Source organism: Leptonotus elevatus, chromosome 3, assembly GCF_054856555.1.
Source record: "Leptonotus elevatus isolate MCC_2025b chromosome 3, RoL_Lele_1.0, whole genome shotgun sequence".
NCBI lineage: Eukaryota > Metazoa > Chordata > Actinopteri > Syngnathiformes > Syngnathidae > Leptonotus > Leptonotus elevatus.
The window spans coordinates 8,517,512-8,540,670 of NC_141241.1; the positions used below are offsets into that span (position 1 = coordinate 8,517,512).

General features: G+C 42.8%; 1 protein-coding gene across 1 annotated transcript in view; it reads left to right on the forward strand.

The window, feature by feature from the left end:
• Nucleotides 1-2,995: 2,995 nt before the first annotated feature.
• The window catches only part of fto (FTO alpha-ketoglutarate dependent dioxygenase), a 148,494-nt gene continuing 128,330 nt past the window's right edge, over nt 2,996-23,159 (forward strand). The window contains exon 1 of the mRNA XM_086072029.1: nt 2,996-3,120. Coding sequence (XP_085928155.1) covers nt 3,079-3,120 — 42 coding nt within the window. The 5' untranslated portion in view covers nt 2,996-3,078. The remainder of the gene's footprint in view (nt 3,121-23,159) is intronic.

Genomic DNA, 23,159 nt, shown 5'->3' on the forward strand with positions numbered 1-23,159 from the left:
CAGATTGTATATATAGCCTATATAGCCTATCATGCTAAAAATGCTTGTTAGCTCAGTTTAGCACAACATGCTAGCCTAGGGTTATTTAATTGTATAAGCTTGGCTAGCTTTAGTTCATGGTAATAACAATTTTTTCAAAGGAAATCTCTTTTTTTTTAAACATTTTTGATACTCATAAATCACCCAATTAAGTGAAAATGCATCTCACACTGCTGTATATTTCGTGTTGTACACTAAATGGTATACCAGATCACACACATACAGGGATACATTCGGTAAAAGAAGCATATATACTCGCTAGGGTGACAATATTTTGAGATCCAAAAAAGAGGACACATGGCCCGGACTCGAGATACTTCAATGATACTAAAAGTCGACACAATGATGCCATAGATTATAACTATTTTAACGTATGCCTCATCTGTATGGGTAGAAAACAAAAAAACAAATCTCTTAAAGTTATAAGATCTACATTATATGCTTATTTCAGATGGAAAGTAAGGACATTGCCTCGCTCAACGGCAAATCACGGAAGGCTACCTAGCAAGCTACATAGATTTGCATTCTTCCACCAAACTTGTTTTTCCTTTTGCGCCACAGCAGACAGCAGAACTCTGATCCATATCCTCCGGCTCCAAAGCCCAAGTCCTTACAAATGAGCTGTACTTTCACCAAACATCCCAACATGCCGATTAATAGGCTATGTCCCATGCACTGCTAGCTTTAGCTCAACAAGTTTACCCATGGACACAGTGTTATAATCCACAACACCACACTTTGTATTTCGATTTTTCAGATGATATTGTTAACTAATATGGGTTGGAAGTGTAGATATTGCTAATATAAAATCAAAATCAAATTATTTTTTAATCATAGAACATGCTAACATTTATGTCTGCTAGCCCTTACAAGAAAACTACAAGCCTTTCATTAAGAAAACCTATTAGCGTGTTTCCCCCAAATGTCAAATGGAATCTACACTTTTACAAATGAGGCTAATACATTTTTTTTAACCAACCCACCCCAATTATGATCAAAGCAATTCCCTTGGATGAGGCTCAGAAATAAATCTGTCACTTGGGCCTCGTCTACACAAATTGAACACTTTACATACTTATACGCAAATAATTTGACATGGCCCACAGTGCATGCGAGACTTTTCAGCCCAAACCAGTGATCCACGTAGTTTAGTTTTTCAACACCAGAAGCAATGCCACAAATCAGCCTTAGTAAGGAGAAAGAAGTACAGATAGATGTTTTCAAATTTAGAGGGTAAAATAAAAATCATTGAAAATAAAAAACTCAACAGACATCTAAAAAAAATATATATTTAATGAAATCTACTCCCACCACTGAATTGCTTTCTAAAAGAGAAGAGGAAATGTTGGTTATAAATAGAAATCAAAAGAACACTAAAGGCATGCCGGACATCTTTGAAAGCTTTTTGATTGTTTTACTAGACAGGTGAAAGAACCATGTGGATTGCATCAATGCCGTACCCCCTGCTCGCTTTGGTCAGCTCCATCCATAAAAGAAGAGCGATTACAAAGCGACCTAATGAAGACGCTGATCAAAGTAGGTTATGGTAATACGTAGCAGGTGGTTCAGACCCCCCTTTCTCGCGCTCATGGATTTCACATGTGCTGCCACAGGAACAATGCACAGGGCACGTTTCAGGGCTATTTAAAACATGTATGGAGTCAGCTGGATGACCCCTCAAAGGGTGCGTTCCAGAGAAGTCATACACTATATGCCAAAAAAGGCCTGATGTGGTGAAAGCAACAGCAACTGGATTGGAGATGCATGCACAATTTTAAATAAAGTTGGCAGGACTTGTAATTTCATACAGGATGTACCACTATGTCAGGTACATATATTGTTGAGATCCAATACTGTTTTTTTTTTTATAAAGGATTATCAGGACCAGGCTGAAAGAAAAGGAAGTAAAAACAGGTAGAATTTTTTTTTTGTTCCTTTTGTGGAGCGGTTTTGCTAATCAATGACTTAATTTGAGAAACAACTTCCGAATTAGAGGAGCACATGTTTTACCAGTTTAATCCCAGAGAACTGAAGCAAAGGTTTTGGTAAACAACTACAATAGAACCATATAACAAATGATTTATTATTATTATTATTATTATTATTATATTTTTAATATAATCAACCATTTTTATTTCTTAATTTTACATTGTGTATCGCATAGTACTGTATTTTCTTGTCTGGAAACATTTTCAGTCGGGCAATTTAAAACATTTTCCAAAATGTACAGTCATTTTGATAAAATTTGTTGCGCAGATTTCAAAAGTCAAAATCAAAGCTCAAGACTGTTGTGAAAACAGACAACAGACATTACTGATATTATAAATATGTTATTTATATTTTATTTTATGAGAACGTTTGAAAACAATGTTGTAATGTTACAAGGAAAACAAAACTAAATGAATATCAAAAAACATATTTTTAAATCGTTTTAAAGTCATTGCAAGAAAATAATAGTAATTAACAAGAATAAAAAGGTGATGTTACAGAATATCAATAATAGCACCACGAGACTAGCGATACGTCATCATCAGTGAAAATAAAACATGAAAATATTACAAATAGTTGTGTTAAATTCATTGGCCTGCGTTTGTAATACTATAAATGATGATGCGATTAGTAATTTAATATTTAAGACTATTATTTATTATATTTATAGATTACTTGTGTTAAATGTCAACTTTGTAATGACGTTGGCCGGCGTTTATTTTATTTGTTGATTTGTACCTGCGCTCACACCGGTGCAGAGCAACATCTTGAACGTGCCGAAGCTACTTCCGCCTTGAGAGCCAGTGCATTCTGGGACGTGTCGTTCTCTATGTTACGCCCTAGCCTCTCTTTTGGCAAATCCTGCACAAAAGCCAGCGTGTCTGGGCAAACGTTACCGACCGCACGCAAACACAAAATAACCAGACACGAGTCACGCGTGTGGCGTTTTAAGAAAACTGAGAATCGACGCAAACGTAAGTCCTGACGCACTACAAGAACCAGCGTAGCCCCGCACGCTAAATCGGGCAGCGTAAACACAACTCCAGGAACATGAAAAGATCGGGTGACAGTGAGGGGGAGAAGAGAAGAAAGGTACTGATAGCGTTTTATCTCCATCGCGTCTGGCACATTTCTCACGGCTGTGCGCTCAATGAATGTCTAACGCTCCGAATGTGACGCTACTGGCTGTTTTGTGGAGGCTAGCGAGCGGCGGGGGCCAGCGCATACCTCACCTTGCCTCCTTGCTTTATTTACTTTTTTTTTTTAACTCTACTTTACGACCCCCACACTCCTCACATACAACAACCACCATGACCAGCCAGCACAAAGAGCTGCGTCTAAACGTCTTTTTAGAATAACAAGCGGATAGCTAGCTAACTGACGCAGGCGTGCAACATCCTTCATCCTCCTCCTCCTCTTCCTTTTCCTCCTCATCCTTCTTTAATGGGGAAATATGACACCAGCCTCAGTCAGCTCAGCTGCAGGGGAACATTTTATTAAAACAGTCTGTAGGGGACACAAATAACAAGTACATATCCATGGAAACTGTTGCAATGACTAAAAGTAAGTGCAGAGAATGAGCAAGGTGATTTTGGGGGGCAAAGCAACAGATTGAGTTTCAACAAAAGGTGTTCAGTAGTAGAGGGGGGCCGGGGTGAGCAATGGCTTATTTGCATGAGAGGATTGACAGATTTGCTATGCAACAAATTGTATAACATAGATTATTGTGAAGTAATGCCTAAAGTAAGATCTTTTTAAGTATTTGTGCTGCATAAATTGGTAAAGATAGCATACAGCAGTCTTTGTAATTGATGGTAGATTAAGTAAGTGGCAATTATTGTTTTAGGTGAATCAGTTTACATAATTCTGTGGTCACATTTTTATCATTCATATGGTCATGTTTTTGTGTGTAAAGACTACAGAAACTTAAATACAATAAGACTATTCACTTGGGGTGTGCCCAAAAAAATCGATTCTCATAAGAATTGCGATTCTCATTTAGTACAAAAACGATTTTAAATGTCCCAAAATCGATTTTAATTAAATTATTTAATACTGTCTTGTCTTTGTCTGTGTGCCTTTATTTGGAGCGCTGTTCATGTTGTACCCGGTTTGGCCACTGAGGGGCAGTGTGGTTCCACGCGGTCTAATACACTGCTAAATTGTAGCCACATTAGAGAGTAGAAGGAAAAACTCACGATCAAGTTATTCCAATAAAAGTTATTTTTTTTCCAGCGTGGAACCGTTCTTTTGAGTGATAAAAGTGTCTGGAGTAGCGCGCTAATTAGCATTAGCGAGTCAGACAGGAGTAGATCATTACAATTCCTTGCACATCTATAGATTGAAGCAAAAATCACTGTCAATCAAATCATTTGAATCGAAAATCGTTCTGAATCGAAAATCGATTCTGAATTGAATCGCAGACCCAAAAATCGGAATCAAATCGAATCGTGAGACATTCAAAGATTCCCACCCCTACTATTCACCATACAAAGAAGTTTTCTACGGTACTTTGGCTTCCTACCACATTCCAAAAACATGCATGATAGGTTGAATGATGAGCTAAATTGATCTAAATTGTCCACAGGTATAAATGTGAGCGTGACTGTTTCTTTGTTTGTTTCCCTGTGATTTTCTGGCGACCAGTCCACGGGGTGTACCTTGCCCCAAATCAGGATTAGGCGTGACGTGGCGATGTCACAGATTACAACCCATAAAATGCACAGAAACTTTCACACAGACGAGAAATCTATTTCCGAATTCAAGCGAGACAGACAGAGCAGCCCGCCAGGCGCCGCCAAACATAATATCATGCATATTGTGTTTCACAACAACACTAAACAATATTTACAATTTTATCTGTACCAATGGAAGAATTAGTGAAGCTTGCAAATTTTTGCATGTGTGACTCTCGTCGGGTCCGTTCACTGTCACCCTCCGGCGACCGGCCCAAGCCAGCTGTCCCAATAAACGAGCCACCTCGTGGCAGCAAAAAAAATTTTTTGTACAAGCTTCACTATTTCATTCATTGGTACATATGAAATTATGAATTATGATTAAGCCACAGCTCACGACTAGGCAGTCACAAACAAACTCGCTGACGTCACGTACCAACCCCACCAGGCACCGCCTCTTGATGTTCAATTGTGGTTACTTACTGTAGAACTGCAAAAGTAGACTGAAGTCAGCAAAAAATCTCCAGAAAAAGTTTGACTTCTGGCCCCCCCTGGACCTGAGTTGCTGTATCTACCTTGCTTTGCTCACACTTGACCATATGCTTGATGACTGCTGCCCACATGTGCTGTTGATTCAATGACTAATAGTTGACTGTTTCACTTCTCTTAAGTACCAGCTGTGAGAGTGATTTTTTTTGACAGTAATAAATGAATATGGCTGCTATGATAATAGCCCTTAAGGACCGACTGACTGGTGTGTGTGTGTGTGTTTTACTGCACTAGCAACTTTGTGGTTTCTCAAGATGAGACTTAAAAATAAAGAATGGCCATCGAGTCTATCTTGTCTCTTATCTCCTGACTAGACTGTTCGTCTTTGCCCACATGTGTTTGGATTGTGAAAACTATGTAGGACGCGCTTCCTCCTGTTTACCAAAAAAAAAAGCCAATGGTGGCCAGATGAGCCGTCTGGGTCAGAGCCAGAACTGGTTCCAGCTGGCCCTCAGGCAGACCTTGTGGCTTCGCTTCCTGTCTCTTCTGCTCGTGTGCATTCGCTATCGGCGGTTGTATAACGACACGGGCAGGATGATATTTAATAAGTTGAATATTGTGGTTGCCGTGTGTTTTCTCTCACTGTGAACTATGTGCGCTACCGTGGCCTCTGTTGTCATTGCGAGTTAGGGAACAAACACACAATCCTAGAAAATCCCACCAGACCAGACATCCTGTCTACATTTTTATCAGCTAGTTTGAAAACGCTTACAAGTCAAGGCTGCTGTATATTCAATATGTAGGTTGACATGTCCAATTTTTGAGACTCAGTTCTTGAGGAAATCCTTCAAAGGGATATTTCATGGACAATTGACTTTAATTTCTTGTATAGAAAAAGTTGCGTCTGTGGTGTTACTGTTGCCCATCAAGTTTGAAGTTAAACAAGCAAGTTATCTTTTGTCAGCTGCCTATTTCTGGAAATGTGTCTGTAACCCATTCTGAATGTTGCTGGATTGTGATGTAAGAGTGAGTGTAATTTATATAATGGATACTGTAATATAAATCCCTTTATATTTTCTTGTCATGGTTAGTGATGACTTTAGAATAGCCAAAATACTTTTCCTAGCGTTAGCATTTTCCCGCGGTGCATCTTTTATTTTTTAAATTGTTTTTTCTTACGTTTTTTTTTTAAAAGCTCAGTATTGTTCATTAGGTAATGTCATCATCATTGCTCTTTTTTTTTTTGTATGTGGGTGAGTATATGTATGTATGTGCGTGCGTGTGTGTGTGTATTCGTTAGCTCACCTGTAATATAAATCCCTTTATATTTTCTTGTCATGGTTAGTGATGACTTTAGAATAGCCAAAATACTTTTCCTAGCGTTAGCATTTTCCCGCGGTGCATCTTTTATTAGCGTACGTCTGCATCTCAATATATTAATGTGAAAAATAAGAAATAAGCGGTTTGGAAAATGGATGGATGGATAATTTAAAAAGTGAAAGTCATAGTTATACTACACACAGAGTAAAATAGTTCAGTTTATTTTTGATAATTTATTGTTTACAGCCAGGTAAAAACATCCCAAATACACCATCTCAAGAAATTAGAATATTACCCAAGAAACAATTGAAATTATTTTTAACATAGAATTTTGTTAGGAATTGGCTGTGTTGTGAAGTGAACTATAGAAAAGTAACCTAATGACACCTTTGCTATTTATGTTTTGTGTGTGTGTGTGTTTTTTTTTTTTACATTATCAGCGGCTAGCTTATTTTATTACACTTGGCATTTAATCATAGAAATTGCCACTACTTATTATACGCTAGCAAATTGTTCGTATACTGATTTAAAAATGAGCATGCATTGAAGTTACAGAGTGGTATATTTAAAGCATTTCAGCATGTTTTATCATTATTGTCAACACAGGGATGAAGAGGTTTGACCTCCGTTCCTTAACCCGATGTTCTAATGTCGTTTTTTTTAATGCAAGTTGCCATTTGGGCCCTTGATGACAAGCGTAATGTGCGGCGTCCAAACAGGAAGTGTGTGCATGTGTATGCGTGTGTGAGCAGCAGGCTAAGTAATGATCGCACAGGGTCACCAGATGTTCCGAGGTCTGGTCCTCAGCCCGGCTCTCTGCTTAGATCAGCCTCATTGGTTTGCTCGGGTTTGCGGCAGCCTGTTTAGACTTCTTTTTTTGTTTTTTTCACTTCCCGAACGCTCATTAAAATGGTTTGTGCTTCCCTCGGCAGTTCTGTTAAATTAACAACTAGCGAGGTAAAAGCTGATTACGTGGCCGCGCGTCCCGGACACGGTTAATCAATTCTCGCCGCGCGCAAAACGCTAGCCGGTGAATTAGTGTAAAGCGAACGATTTACGGCGACTAATGCTGACGTCCTGTCATGTCGGACGTGGTGTTTTAGCAAGAGAGGGGGGGGTTGATTTTGGCGCAATCAGCACTTTTTCTTTCTGTCCGCCATTTTTTCTCCTCCATCTTGCTCACTCTATTAATGGGCCTGTAATGGAGAAATAGTGTGGGATGGTGACATAAAACAGGGTAGCGTGTTAGCTCCCAACAGCGCGAGATTTACACCCCGGCTTTTTGTGGAATGGCAAAAAGGGGAACACTTCGACATGGGGGGCTTCATCAGACCCCCACCGGTTGAGCTGTGGAAAAGCCAGGCCTCCCGAAAAATACGGCTGTGCCAGATAATGATACCATTACACTAATGGAGCTGGCAAATGAAGGAGAACCTTGATGCCCTACTTTATTACCGGAGGGGGTCGTTTCCTCGCTGCATTCCTAATGGCCCTGAGCACACAGTATTGATCAGGCTATCATGCTGCTAATCCTCCACTGAATTACTTATCGCCGGCAAGGTGTCGATCCGCCACTCTGCCCCGCTCTGGCCTTGCCGCCGGGAGTCCAGCAGGGGACCCACTGGGCCATTTATCCAGTCTTGATTTAGGGCCAAACGGGGATGGTGTCTGGGAGGTCTTCGGCGGGCGGTGGGCCGGTCAGTTCAATTACAACCCCCCAAAAAATAAAAAAATAAAGGCAAGCAAATGAAGCTAACAGCTTTCATTTAATTAAGGAGTAGGCAATGATGTGGTTCCTCCCCCTCTTTATGGCCCCGTTGGCTGCCGTGGAGCAGTGGAAGCTGTGAGAGGTTGGGTGTTGTTTTCGGTAATTGTGCTGTAAATAAGAACGAGGGTGGATGCTTTGCACCGGCTCTTCGGTCAGCGTTGATTACAAAGTGCTTTACATCTATAACGCGACTTGCTGTGGCTGAAACAGAGGTATTTCTCGACTGACACTGTCTAGAAGATCAGCGGTGCATACATTTGGTCGGGTTCAACCTGGCATTTTTACAACCAGGTGAATTCTCGCGGTAATTGTTCACAAATACTACGAGAAATACATCTTGTACCGCTCCCACTGATACATTTGCAACCGACCTTTTTTTTTAGCTTTGACCAATCAGGCATTGTTTAGGGCGGGACGAAACCAAGAAGCGCCAATGGTGGGTTGGGGGAGAGTTGGTGCGGGGTGGGGGATTACAAACAAACATAACAGACGAATGGACCCTGCAATTAATTCAGTTCTCGCAGAAATACTCCCCGTTTCCTTGCTAAATGTTGAACAGCAAGAGGCGCTTCGTGCATTTTTATCAGATAAAGATGTTCGTGCTTTTTTTTTCTTTTCCTAAGACGAGACCGAAGACTGCACTTTCATCAGTTGCCGTTATTGGTCAAAACAAACGTGCACAAGATGCCGCATCATCCAATCAGCTCGAAGTATTGTACAGAATGTCCCTCCTTTCCGGAATGGATCTGCCGAGTGAAGTTCAAGATTGATAATGTAAAGAACTCCCTTGAGTGAATCACAATTATCACTCTAGCTTGTGAGTTGTGAGGTTACTAAGCCAGTCCAGTAAAGAAAACCATAACCATATAGTCACTGCTTGACTGGACCACATATTTCTGGTATGGTCTGAGGGATTTCCATCCATCCATCAATTTTGTCCGATGATTAAAAAAAAATGCCAGTGTGAATGCTAGCTGTTCACTTACAAGCAAATTGAGACACACCTCTTCAACTAGTCTTGGCCTGCATATTTGGTGCGCACCAGGGTTAAAATTATAGTGGTTACACTTGACCGAAAGAACCACAATAGCAGAGAAGTGGCAACGGAGTTCGTTTTCTCCATCCAACCATGAATTTTTCTAACTTCACTCTCTGGACTGTGCCAACAAGGCAGATGACATTCTAGAATGTTCATCGTGCGATAATGGAATTGGCTTTAACCAAACCGCCGCTTGTCCTGACCAGAGTTGTAGGGATCTGGAATTTATCCAGTTCACATTGGGCAAATGGCACCCTGGACTGGTCGCCGGTGAAAAGTAGAGTTTGTTTTCACCAAACCTGACAAGTATGAACTCAGTCTCAATTAGGTCAGCGTCCATTGTGCTCAGGATGGAGGTGATCTGATGTATATCCCTGCTGATTACCAGTGAAAGGCAGCCACACCGAGGACTGGTCACCTGTCAATCATAGAGTTCATTTTAACCATACCACGCCTGGTAAGTGTGAATGAAGCCTGAGACTCAGTTTCAAGTCTGATTACATCAATGTTTTTTTGGGGAAAATGGAAGATTGTGTGGGATTTATAATGGGAACAAGGCAGCGGATGGTGTAGCCTGAGTCCATCGTCATTACAAATGAAAAGGAGGGTCAGGTCAGAAGCCTGGGGTGTATGACCTGTCATATTCTTGGCTCCTTTACAAGGCCCCTGTGTGCATTAGGAACCATGGCATCCTCACATCAGCGGAGCCCTCCACGCACCTTTGGCCTTGGCTAATCAAAGGGTTTACCTTAAGGGGGGCATTTAGCCCCTGTTGGCTCGAGCCACTCCAGGAGCCATAAAGATGTATTTATATTTTTCCATCTGCAACAACCTGGAGTTATTGATCCAGATATTTAGTCATTTCTTTCAGCGTGAGCCATCAATATTGTGCAAACACCCGTCCACGCGAGGGTTGACCTCAGCCCCCTTCATTCCCTAGCCCCCCAGCCTCTAATTTCTCCCTCACTCCCATTGGAGTTCAATGATATACTATTCTGAAAAGTAAAATCAATGAATGAATATGAAGTTTTGGTACGTAATATAGTGCAAGCCCGAGCCTTCGGGCCTTTCATTGATCTCCTCAGTGAGCGTTGATTAGTCTGCAGCTCATGTTTTCCTCAACGTGTTTTTACCTTGTCCTGCTCAGTTTGACCCTTTTTGCGACAGAGAAGTTAACAGATCGAGTTGATTAGTCAAGCCTGGCGAATTTAATTCCGCCGCCGCCACTAAAATCAGGACGACATTTTGTCGTTGGGTGTAAGGTCGTCATATCTTTTGTCGGGTCGTGCTAATCAGTCGTAAGTCAGCTTTTAGAGCGAGCGGTAATGGCGGCGGGGATCGTCGTGACATTTAGAAATACGTGAGATGATTCCCGGGAATAAAAGGAGCCACTAAGTTGCCGTTTATGAGGCGTGTGATGAGTCGCCAGCGATGACTTCCTGTTATCAACTATAAAGGGTCAGGAATAGCTTCTCGAGCTCAACGTGGGAAGCCATGCTTGTCGTTGCCTCATTTCCTACCACCTTTTTTTTCTTCTCCTTTTAACGTAGCTTATCCATGTTGGATGCGTGACATTTCAAAGGTTTCCTGATGTCTACATTTGGTTTGCATCTGGAGAGATAATAATCAGCTTTTAAAGGCCCATCTGCATTGTCTTGTGAAGACGGTCTGCCACCCTCTCCCATATGTGCTTTTGAGGCTCTGTGATCAAACTCCACTCTTAAATAGAAAATCAGATACCCCGTGCAAGGGTTTTTGTTGTTTGGAGTGGTTTTGCCTTGGTGAGATGTCACCGTAAATCAAAGTGCCGTCTGCCAGCAATGATTCTGCATACCCAGTATGTAATCTCCAGGCAACATTTGATGACAGTATATTCACTTGATCAACTCTTGAGTTAAAAAAATAAAAATTTTACTGGGATGGGAGAATTTCTCTGAATATGTTGAACTCCTGTTTTCAGTATTATGCAGAAAATTACATCCCAGAGGCCCCTGCTAGAACGAAAACTCAATTTTGCCTCATTTGCTTCAACACATTTATCAAAATTAACATAATTTTAAGCAATGGAGTACAATATGTCATATCCAATACAGTAGGGCTTCAAAATGAATGCACCTGAGGTTGTGTGTCGTTACTCATGGAGAATTCTGGACTTGGGTTTGTAGGTGCCGAACAACGAGATGTTATTTGCTAAATGTTGATTTCTTGCCTGAATTCGGGCAAACGATGTACTTGGTCGAAACCGTCATCATGTGCATTAATTCTTACCTTTACCTCCCGCATGGGTTCCTCCCCATAGCAGCAGTCAGTCTGATTATCTAAACAGCCCTTGACAGCTTTTGTGTCTGACAGCCCCTGCCGAGCACCTCCTAATGGTGTTGAGACATTAGCCACACATGTCAGAGTGTTGGCAAACAAGGCTGCGACGCGGCTCCGGCAAACTGGCCGACCAGATCAGCCGTCACATCCAATGAGATTACGTCCAACGTGACCCGCCCGCGCCGGGGTTCATCTGTCATGCGCGTGTCCCATCACCTCAGACACACGGAATAATCAGCCCAATCAATAGATGGCGGTGGCTCATTGGGCCGCTGCTGAATAAACATGGGAGTGACCCGCTCACCTCCTACAAAGAAGCAAGAGCCTCCGGGGGGTTCATTAGCTCGCCGAGGCTATGATCCGCCTCAGACGTTACTTTCCATTTCTGTTGATCTGCCAATCTGATGCCGGAGTTTTGACATACATAATTGTGAGCCATGAGTTTGGACGGATCTTCCAATGCGTCATTGTCTGTCCGTATTTACCAATGCGTTGGACAAAATCCCATTCAAAACCACATGTGCTAGCAAATAAATCCTCTTACTTTCAAAGTTATTTTCCTTTCTAATGACTCACCTTTCCAATAAAATACACGCTGCTACGGTGATGCCCAACATGTGGTTTTAATGGAAAACCTGAAACCTTGATTGCCAAACTCTGCAGGAGACCATGTTCACAAGGCTGTGTAAATAGGAACTGTTAATTTGTACATCATAACTGCTCGTCCATAAACGTGAGTGATGAAAGCGTGTTAAAATACCTGACGTTGGACTCGTCCCAGACCTAATTCTAGGCATGCTTCTCGCTTTAAGGCCAGGTTCATTGGTCGAATTCGTTTTGCCAGTGCATTCACATTGTTTGCCAACTGCTGTTTAAAAACTTAAAGGGATTACATCACGGTATTCTTCCTTCCACAGTTAACTATAGGCATATAATGATTAAATCTTACCTTGAATGATTAAATCTTACCTTTGGTTATGTAATTTTTTTTTATGAAATATTAGGTGTTTTGCTGGTTATTTTTCTACCGTGGAAGTAAAACGCCCGGTTCAGTAAAACCCCGCCTCTTCCGTGTGGTTGCCGCGCTCCCGGCGAGCCGGCTGCAGCCTGCTGCTGGATCTGCGCGTTTGGACCCGCAAGCCATCCATTTTTCAATAAACATTTGAAACAAAACGTCTCCTTGCTGCAAGAAATCGTGGCTGAGGAGCGGAGGAGAGGGAAGAAGAGAGAGGAAAGAAGGAGAAAAAAATACACTAAACCTAAGCGGGTTGCGAATCGGGTACCTGCTGCTTAAAGGGCGATCACGCTAACCACTATTCGTTCTTTAGGTGCAACACCTACTTGACAAGTGTCAGACAGAACCTTTTCTGGGATTTTAGGACGGCCAAATGTCATTGCACTTTGGCATTGCAAATGTAAAGGATAATTGATTGATTTGAATTCATTTGGACAGAATGTTTACTTAAAAAGGCTACTTTTATCACTATCCCATGGGAGGTCTCAGAGAAAGTGGGCGTGCGTTTATTCCACAGAGGCAGTGCAGGGGTGTGTCCGCACCACAACTAATGACGTCAAACAGTGACAACAACTCGTTTTCTCAGGTTGGGAGGGTCTGGTGCTTGGAAAGCAGAATGACCTAGAATTTCTCATCGAAAGGGCAAATGGAAGAAAACACCACTTCGGTGATGTTTTTGGTGAGGAATTGGCATTTTAACATGACTAAAAGCTCCAAAAACATTGCTGTCCCTTTAAAAACAAGCTAACATTAACCTAGCTACTTTGCTACATTAACTCAACATAGCTTAACTTTTTCATTAAGGCTTTGTTTGTCATTAACATTAACAGCAACTAAATTCTTTCTTTCCTGGCTCAAAATGAGGCAGAGGTGGTATCATCCTGACTATGATGGGTGACTACCGGTACCAGGTATCGGTATCGGTGCCAATACCAGTCTTATTTTAAGGTATTGGTACTCGCGGCCGTGACCTATACCATTATCGGCCGCCCTCCTGCAGCCATTTTACGATCAAGGACTAGAAATGAGAAGTTGCCATTAAAAATTCATCCACTAGTACATATTCAATTGTAAATATAGTTCAGCGTTGTTGTAAAGCACTATTATGTTTATTGTATATAATGCGTTTTTATGATTTTGGCAATGGCTGGAGCGCGCTACCGCTGCTTCACACCCAGGAAATGGGCGTGTGCAACAGTTGCTCCATGATCTGTTTCTTCTTCGGTTCATTTAAGTTTAAAGAAAAAAAGAAAGCTGTTTCTTCTTGGTTGGTCTTTCCGGTGAACTTCTGTTGATATAGCGCCTCCATAATGGCGCAACACAATCAAAATGCGTTGCTGCTGAGTTCAATCAACACTGTTGGAGCGCTGTGTTGAGCGATATCAGTGGCTCAGTTTGTAGGTGGTGAGCAAATTAGGTGGCCGCCTCTGAATTTTGTACACAGGAAAAACCCTGATATAGGAAAAGACTGAGTTATATAGTGTTCAAATGTAACTTGAAATATGCCTGCATGCTGATCGTTCCCTATAGGAAACACAACAGTATTTCCAAATCTCTGTATTTCCCCCAAAGTGGCCTGTGTTACTTTAAATGTGACTTTCCCCCCTTTCTCTTGAGCATTTGAGTAAAATCCTTTCCTCCTCCATTCACGTGGTTTCGTTGTATGTCTCAGTGATTCCTCATCTCGGCTTCCCCGCCGTGTGTTTTTCCTCATCAGCCTAAGTTCTCCTTGCATATGCGCAGGGGCCAGTGACAACTTGACTGGCACGCTGTCAAAGAAAGGCGCTGCCTTTCCAGTGGCAGAGCATCGGATTGGCCCTTCCCTTTGAGCTTGTGTGTGTGAGAGAGACAGGGGGGAGGTAGTGGAGGGGAGTTGTCAGGACTTGACCGGCACGCTTTGCATGTTCTTCTTGAGACAGGTGCTCCTGGGCGAGCACTGGTGCATGACAGTTGCCTTTCATCGCTGTCTTCTCTACACTTAACCCTCTGACCAGCCCCCCCCCCCCCTTCCTTCTTCTTCATCCTCCTCCCTCCTCCTCCTCCTCTTTGCCTGACCTCCTTTCATGGCACTTCCCTTGGCCCGTCCTGAGTGATGGGCCGCTAAGGTTGGCTGGTGGGCGGCCGGGGGCGCTCTGTGTGTGGTTTGGTGCACCCGGCGCGGCGCCAACACTGTCATCCCGACCCCACATAGACACTAAACACCCACAACTTTTTTTTTTTTTTGCTCAACCGTCCGTAATTCCGTCCACCGGCGCTGTCAAGCACTTGATCAAACGTGCATAAACGATGAGTTACCCTCCCTCTTTCCTCCCCATCATAATGGAGGCAGGTTTTTTTTCCTTCTTCTCGGGCTCTGTTTATTCAGATGAGGCTGACTTGAGAGGGGGGCAAGCGGGTCACATCCACTTGCCTGGTTCAAGCGCTCCTGAATTGAGGCTTGTCTCCAGCGGGATGCAGAGAGAAAAGAAACAAGGCGGGGTGAGGAGCGAGTATGTCAGGCCTATTTGTGTGTGTGTGTGTGTGTGTGGGTGCGTGTGCGCCATGGCAGGGGGCTGAGGTTGGGAAGTGTAGGGGTTCACTTGTCAACCCCAGTGTCATGCTCCCCTCAGCCCCGTTATGTAGAGGGCATCCTCTGTCATTTGTCGCAGGACTTTTTAAAGTGGATGCATTTTAGCACTTCGGTGGCCTTGACTGCTGAAACTAGTTGCTTATGTTAAGAAAATTGACTTTTTAATTGCTTGTATACAGTGGGTCTCTAGAGTGCCTGCTCACTCATCATTTATGAAATTAAACAACAAAGTCATTTTTTTAATAGGCCTGTTTCTGAAAATGTGTCTGTGAGCAAGCAGTTTTGCACTTCTGCATCAGTGGGGCAAATTTACATAGTAACTGGTACACAGTGCCAAAAAATAGATTCTCATAAGAATCACGATCACGGGGAAAAAAATAATCATAATTCTCATTTAGTACGATTCAGAATCGATTTTTAAATTGATTTTATTTCAAATATTTTATACTGCATTGCCATCGTTTGTGTGCCTTTTTTGGGAGCACTGTTTATGTTGTACACAATTTGGCCACTTATAGGCAGTGTGTTCCGCATGTTCTGATATACTAAGTTATAGCCACATTAGAGTAGAAGGAAAAAGTCACGATCAAGTTATGCCAATAAAAGTTGTTGTTTTTTAAGCGTAGGAAGAGCATATGCCGGTGAGTAATGTTAAGATGCTGTATGCATTCCTGAAGCATTTTGTATGAATGGCCATTTTCCCTCGAGAAGCGCGCTAATTAGCGTTAGCGAGTCAATGGCACTTTCCTTTGTGCGTTAGCCTTGAGCTAGCTACGTTCGGTAAACGAAATAAAGTGCGTTTGCAAGTGTGTAATTTTCTTCATTTTGTGTGTTTAGTATATTTTAATGTTTCCATTCGTCATTCTGTCTTGCAAACCAGACTATGGTAGATTATGACAATTCTATGAATTGAAGCAGAAATCATTGTCAATCAAATCATGTTGAATAAACAAAATCAATTCTGAATCGAATTGCAGACCCAAAAATCCAAATTGAATCGTGAGACAGTCAAAGAATCCCACCCCTAGTAACTGGCCAAATGATGGCCAAGCGGTCGGTGCATATCATCACAAAACATTTGATCGAGTGTCTGTCTTGACCTCGGCCGAACCCCGAAGACTGACTCACTGAACCCCTGGGGTTCGATTGAACCCAGGTAAAGAACCGCCTTTATATACAAATATAATAATTTGTAGTTAATTATTCATGTTTTTTTGCCGTTAATGGCCACAACCTTATGAATTGCAGATGATTACTGTGGCGTTATAGCCATACATTTCACCATTGCAAACTGTACCACGAGCTGAAATGAACTTTCAGTTTTTGAGGGGGTAACCAACCAACACATTTTTTTTTTTAAACAAATTTTACTACAACAGATGGAAAGTTTCACATTTCCCGTGTATTTTATCTGGCACTAAGTGGGAGCTGCCTTCGTCGGCGTTTAATAGTTGTTATACTTGTTGTCGAGAGTGTCAGCGACGGCACACGCCAGGAGCTTAATCCAACAACAGCGCCGCACCGTTCCCCCCGTTATCTTGCCGACGAGTGGACTGCTTCGTCGCAGTCTTTGTCACGCATAGGGGGGGCATTGTCGCATATGAGATGGACTCACGTAAATGCGGTGACAGGCTAGTGTCTCGGCTGAGTGACAGCGCGGCGGGATTGGGCTAATCTGAGCGAATGACTGTCCCCGTAACTGGTGCGGAGTAGTCAGCTTCGGTGGAGTTATCAGTGTTTGTAAGTCCTTCTGCTGCGCCGGGATGACAATAGGGATTAGTGCCAAGGTTCTTTAAACTGTTTTTTTTCTTATTTTATATTTGGGAGGAGGGAAAGCCCCCCCTCTTCTTATCGTGGTCTCTGCAGGATGCTGCTGCTGCGAGTTTTTCCTTGACTGTCAATTAAAGAGGGGATCATTAACTTCAAGGGTATAAATGTTCTAACACTGGTATTACGTTGGGAAGCTAAGTCGTTGACAGATGTTCCAACTTTAATTCTCCGCTTGTTTTTTTTTGTCCTTTAATTAATTTATGTATCGCTTCTCTGGGCTTTTAAATATTCCTCTCCCCCTGCCTGCTCTTTTGTTAGCCTGTAATCTTGCTTGCCGCGCTCGTCACAAAGACGATTGGGCCTTGCCGGTGTTTCACATGTGGTTCAATCGGCTAATGTATTCATTAGCTGCAGAAAACCGAAAGGTAAACAGTAACTGTGTGTGGGGTACCCTAAAGGGAGGATGAAATAAAAGCGTGTTTGCCTCTTCTGGTTCTCCAACAGGAGGACCAGACTACTTAAGAGTGGCACTTGATGAAAACAAAACAGCTTGTATCTTTGTACAAGGTGTTTTGTTGTTGTTGTTTTGTTGTGTGGAGGTAAACAAAAGAAGTGCACTACTTTTGGGAGTTTGACGCACGGCTGGGATGGCAGTTGCATGCTGAGATGATTTATTTTTACTGTGATGCGAAGTGCGAGTGACTGCAAACAGTCGGTAGCGGGCAGCCTCCTCGCCGAAGAAGCAAACAAACGAGGCGAGGCTATGGGGAAGCGGAAGAGACCGCTAATGGGCAAACTCTTCATCCACCGACGTCACCCTCCCCGTTTCTCTCGTGACAGCTCCTTTCCTTTGTTCTCAACCCGCGGCGGCCCACTCTCTGTCGGGGGATCCGTGACAAGTTTTAGCGGGATGATCAAATGCGGCGGTGACACCTGATTAGGCTATAGCTCGTGTTTACAGTCCCCCTCCCCACTTCTTCCTCGTCCTTATCCCTCCTTCTTAGACAACAAGGGAGACTTCACCTTGACTAATTAAATTTGCACCTGCAATGCCAGCTGTGACAGCCACTGGAGGGCTGCATGTATTTATGTCACTCCATACATACTTCCAGTGACGCTCATGGAGGCTGAGTGCGCACTGGTGTGGGTTTCTCCAATAGTGCCATGATTTTGGGCAATTTTTTTATTATTTTTTTAATTAAGGGGGTGATAGTGGTGTTGGAAATGTGGAGCCACTCCAGGGGGCACTGTTGAGGGGCATTGTGGAAGAAAATGGGAGCGCATGATATGATGACAATATTTCTTATATGCGTTACCCGATTTTTGTTGCCTACAGCCATTTGGGATAGGCTCTAACTCTCTTGCAACCCTAATGAGGGTAATTAGCCCTACTTTGAAAAACTGACTTTGGGATTTGTTGTGATAGGGTTAGGGTGCAGAATGTTCATGAATGCATAAACAGTTGATGCAACAATAAATTGGGGACTTTGTGCGTGTTCTTCAGGAAGGAATTCCATAAACTGAATGATAAACATCGTCCCAGCTATGAGGTCCTGCTGATAATTTTTTTAATTAATAGAAACAACATTGATTTTAACCTGCGTCTACGTGACTAAACTATAACAAATACAAAAACACCCCCAATACAATAAATTGAGTAATTTTCTTTGAAAACGGCTGTTTATCTATTTATTGACATAAGAGGCAATTTCTTATGGTCCAGCGAATGTTCAGTTGCTGTCCATAAAATGTCATAATGTAACAAACCAATCATATGATCGTTTTATTTCATGATTAAAATATTTTATGACGACGTTGAGTGCACATTGTTACGTGTATGCCAATACCCATATATTTTTTGAAATGCCAATATTGGTCTGTTTAATCGGTAGACCAGTATTACACTGTACCGCTCAGTCTTCAGTTTATTAAAGCAATGCAATTTGGGATATGTTATTGCCAAACAGTCATCTCTTCTTGCTGACAATAACAAATGCGTAATTGAGTTTTATGGCTTGTGATGCCTTTGAACCCCGCAGTTAAAAAGAATACGTGTCTGCCTCTCGTTCCGTACCTGCCATTTGATCATTCATTAACATGTGCACAGACTCTGTTTGCTGATATATGATCTAGCGCTTATGTGTGTGCATCTGTCTAAATCCTTGTTGCGAGTGTATAAAGGCCGGCCGCTGAAGTGAGTGGGACATCAGTCACCATCTAGCTGGAGACAGGGCTGGGTAATTTGTGGCTTCTTTCACCCATCTAGCCCTACCTCTCCCCACATCCTGCCGCCCCCATCCTCAAATTGACCGGGCCCAACTGCTGGTCATGCTGTATTACATGGGTTAGATGAAGTAATTATTTCTAGGCCACTGACTACAAGCAAGATTAATAGTTTTTGAAACGGCCATAATGGAGGGCTGACCCGTCGTGACATAAGCATTATTTCAAGCTCACCTCCACTCTCATCCTTCTCACCTCTGGGCACGACGGAGTGTGATTTATACCTGGACTAATGACCAGGGTGGGGGTCCAGTGGGCCCTACCCCACCCTAGCAGTTTTACAGACACTCCAAGAGGGCATTGATTTCATGTGTCAGAAAGAACATGCCAATTAATTTGAATAATTTTGTTGATGGAAAACAGTCCAGTAAATGGAGCTCCCTTTGGTTAGAATTTCTGCAAATGGCATTGTTGTAGAATGGTACAGTACACACCACAAAGGGCTACTTTCTCATTGTCCACCAAACTGCTGTCTTCTGACCTGTGTGAAAGATACCAAAACAGAATGGGGGTGTTGAAGTCAACTCACAAATTTGCTGGCTTCAAAATTGAATGAGAAGTGGAATGACAACTGTGTGGGGATCAGGTTGTGAAGTTTATAAGGTCGCTCACCCCACCCCACAGCTTAATGCTGCCGATTTGGATTTCTACGAAATTATCTACATCCACGATTTCCAGTGTCTTTCTGGTCACAATCCAATCCTGGTGTTCTTAAGCTTTGCTGACCAGACAGAGACGATCCAAAGTTAACACTAGGTGGCACTTGGACATCATTCTATCACGTGACCCCCCCCTCCACCCATTTTTTTCCCCACCCTCCGCTCCACTCTATCTCATAAGTACACCTCACATGTCAGCGTGTTTTATTTTTATTGGACGGAGAGCAGTGTGTAATGCATTCACCTCCGTTCCTGCCAGCTGTTAAATGCCCCAGAACATGGTCTGGCCAGGCTCCGCCCCGTTAACCCCTCTGATTGGCTGTAATAATTAGCAGAAGTGAACAGTAACTGAGGTGTTCGGCGAGGGACCGCAAGAGACTCGTTGATTTCGTACGTGACTGAAAACCCGGCGTGTCCGCAAGTCTGCCGGACCCGAGCGTTAATTTTAGGCTTTAATATTAACTCTTAACTTAAACGCATGCATGCAGCGCGCCACTAGCAATTACATTTTCAAATGGCTGGGTTTGTAAACCTCCAGCGTGTTAATCTGTCACCATTCAAGCTACTGGGAAAGAGTGAAAAGAGGATTAAGCCATTCAATTCCTGGTAGAATATTTCCCTTTGTTCGGAATGAGTGATGGAAAAATAAATAAAGAAACACAGTGGCTTTTCAAGCAAGACGAGCGGCCGGCAGTCTGCTCCGACTTCGCCATTCAGCTAATGCCATTATGGAAAACTTATCGCCTTCTAGATTCCAGGAAGACGGGTCTACGGCCGTGTAAACAGTCACAAATGATCCTAGTTGTTAATTCAATATTAATCTTAGGTCACATCATAATGCCAGTCTATCTGGGTCAAACGGATACATGAGATTCAATCAGACCTGTCCTAGATGTTCAGTCTGGCTGTGTTTTGAGGCACATGTTTTTTTCTTCCTAGTGGCTTAGGTGATTGTCAGCAGCTGCTTTATCTTGGTAATAATTCCACAATAACAATAATAATAAAAAACAGCACGGGGCTCATAGTAATAAATAATTCAAGAGTTTGTCCTAGTTGTCCGTGAGAAACAGGATATCAATGATAGCAGAGCAGCTTGTCACAGTTTGAAAGATAAGCAGCTCAAGTATGTTCTTAGGCAAATTAAAGGAAACCGGATCCATCTTTAATATATATTGTACGATCTTTGGATATATTTGCCTCCAAAATGTCTCCTTTATACATTTTGCATAAGGGTAATTCCTAACTTGAAGTCTTAGCATCTTTTGTCAGACAACTGTGAATAAAATCTGGTGTTTAGCATAAGGTTACAATAGAGTGCATGCTAATTGTTCCAGTTGACAACCAATCCAGTGCAGTCTTAGCCCTGCATTTACTCTTGACATCCCACCTCTCTTGGCCGGATTGCACATTATCTTTATCCGAGATGAGGTACTTGACTGCGCAGTGTCACACAGAGATCTAATATGGAGCTAAAAGGACAGAGCGCCTGGAAATCATCGTCATTTGAAGAGGTTGCTTGTCACATGATGGGTTTGATCAGGCAGCGCTCCAGTACACAGAGCCGGGTCTTTGCACTGTAACAGTGGTACTGGATTAGAGACACAAGCCACTTCGGCTGTGATCAGTCACTCAGACCCAGAGACACATGGCGGAACTGAAATCCCCCTTGCGTGCTTCATCCGCGTCGTGTTCTGGCTTCCTCGTTAAAACTACTGTATGGAAATAACAACACAGCTGCTGACAGTTGATTGTCGGAGACAGTAAACTGCTGGTCTTTGGTATTAAAAGATATCAGTCGTACAGTTACCAAAGCGCTGCTGTCTATACCGACCTTTTCAGATCCCCCACCCCCACCCCCCAAGTTTGTTCAGTGTGGAATGTTTTGGTACCCTAGCAAAAAAAAAATCGGAAATTTGCTAAGCTGTAGCTCCCAATCAGGCCTGAGATTGTGCCAGCCAAGCTAAGGAGCCACCTGGGCTCCTAACATGGGAAATTACCTTTACTCACTCTACGCATCCATTCATCCATTGTCTCATTAGGGTCAGTTGTGAGCTGAAACCTATGGGCATGTGGGGAGGGTACACCCTAGACTGTTTGTCAGCCAATTGCAAGGTACTTGTAGACAAGGAACCTTTCACATTTACACCTATGGACATTTTACTGGAGTGTTCAATTAACCTAAGAAGTTTTTGGACCCATGCAAGCACAGTAAGAATGCAATCTTCACATGTTGAGGCTGAACCCCAAACCTCAGATAACTGTGAAACTGTGCTGCCCTCCAACTACCCTTGACAGTTTATTGTGCACAATCACAAAATCAGCCTCTTGAGCCTCTAAACGCTCCACTTGCTCATTATTTTCCTCACCGCCCCATTGAGATGACCAAACCTGGGAAGTTGAATGAACAGGGAAGGTGAGTTTTAGATCCGGCTTCAGTCCTCTGGCCCTTAGATCTGTCCTTGACACCGCCTGTGGGACATCCTGGAGGGCACCTGTCACCCTCCCTGCAAGGTCTACATCTTGCCGCAGCCAATTCAGCCCACCCCCTGGGCCTGGGCTCCACTTTGCACAACCATATTGATTTTTTTGGGGAGGCTGGCGAGAGCGGGAGGGAGGAATCAAGTGAGCTCTCTAAAGGACTGACATCTCCTTGACACCCCAAGGCGCGACAGCCCAGCCAGAACAACTCGGTGGCCCTGGTTCCTCGTCCAAAACAGCTAATCACAATCTTTCAATCAACTCTCTTGTTTTTTGTCCTGATCTTCGCCTGACATCCACCCCACTTTTGGATCCTGCCTGAATACCAAGGGACTGTGTCTGTATTAGAAATGGCCATTCCACATGGAAAACATCTGACCTCATGAAAGCATGCTGTAATTCGAAGGTGAAAACTAAAAAGCTTTTACTCCAATCGACATAATCCTAATGGAAACATTACGGCCTGGCTGAAAAGTAACAGGGCAAAGCGGATAACAGGCATAGAGTTGTTGTTAGGGAACTCCTAGAAGCAGCTCTTGTGGTAGCAAGGTATGAGTTTGAATCTGATTTGACGAAATCTTGATATCTATGATACACATTCTTATCTGTCACAGACAGTAGAGCATTTTACCAGGATAAGATTTAACATAATTGCTTTCCGATTTCTGTTGGCTTAAGAAAAACAAGATGGTTTTATTCTTCTGTTTTTAAATATTGCAGTGTAATGGGGATGTTTTTCTTCCAATA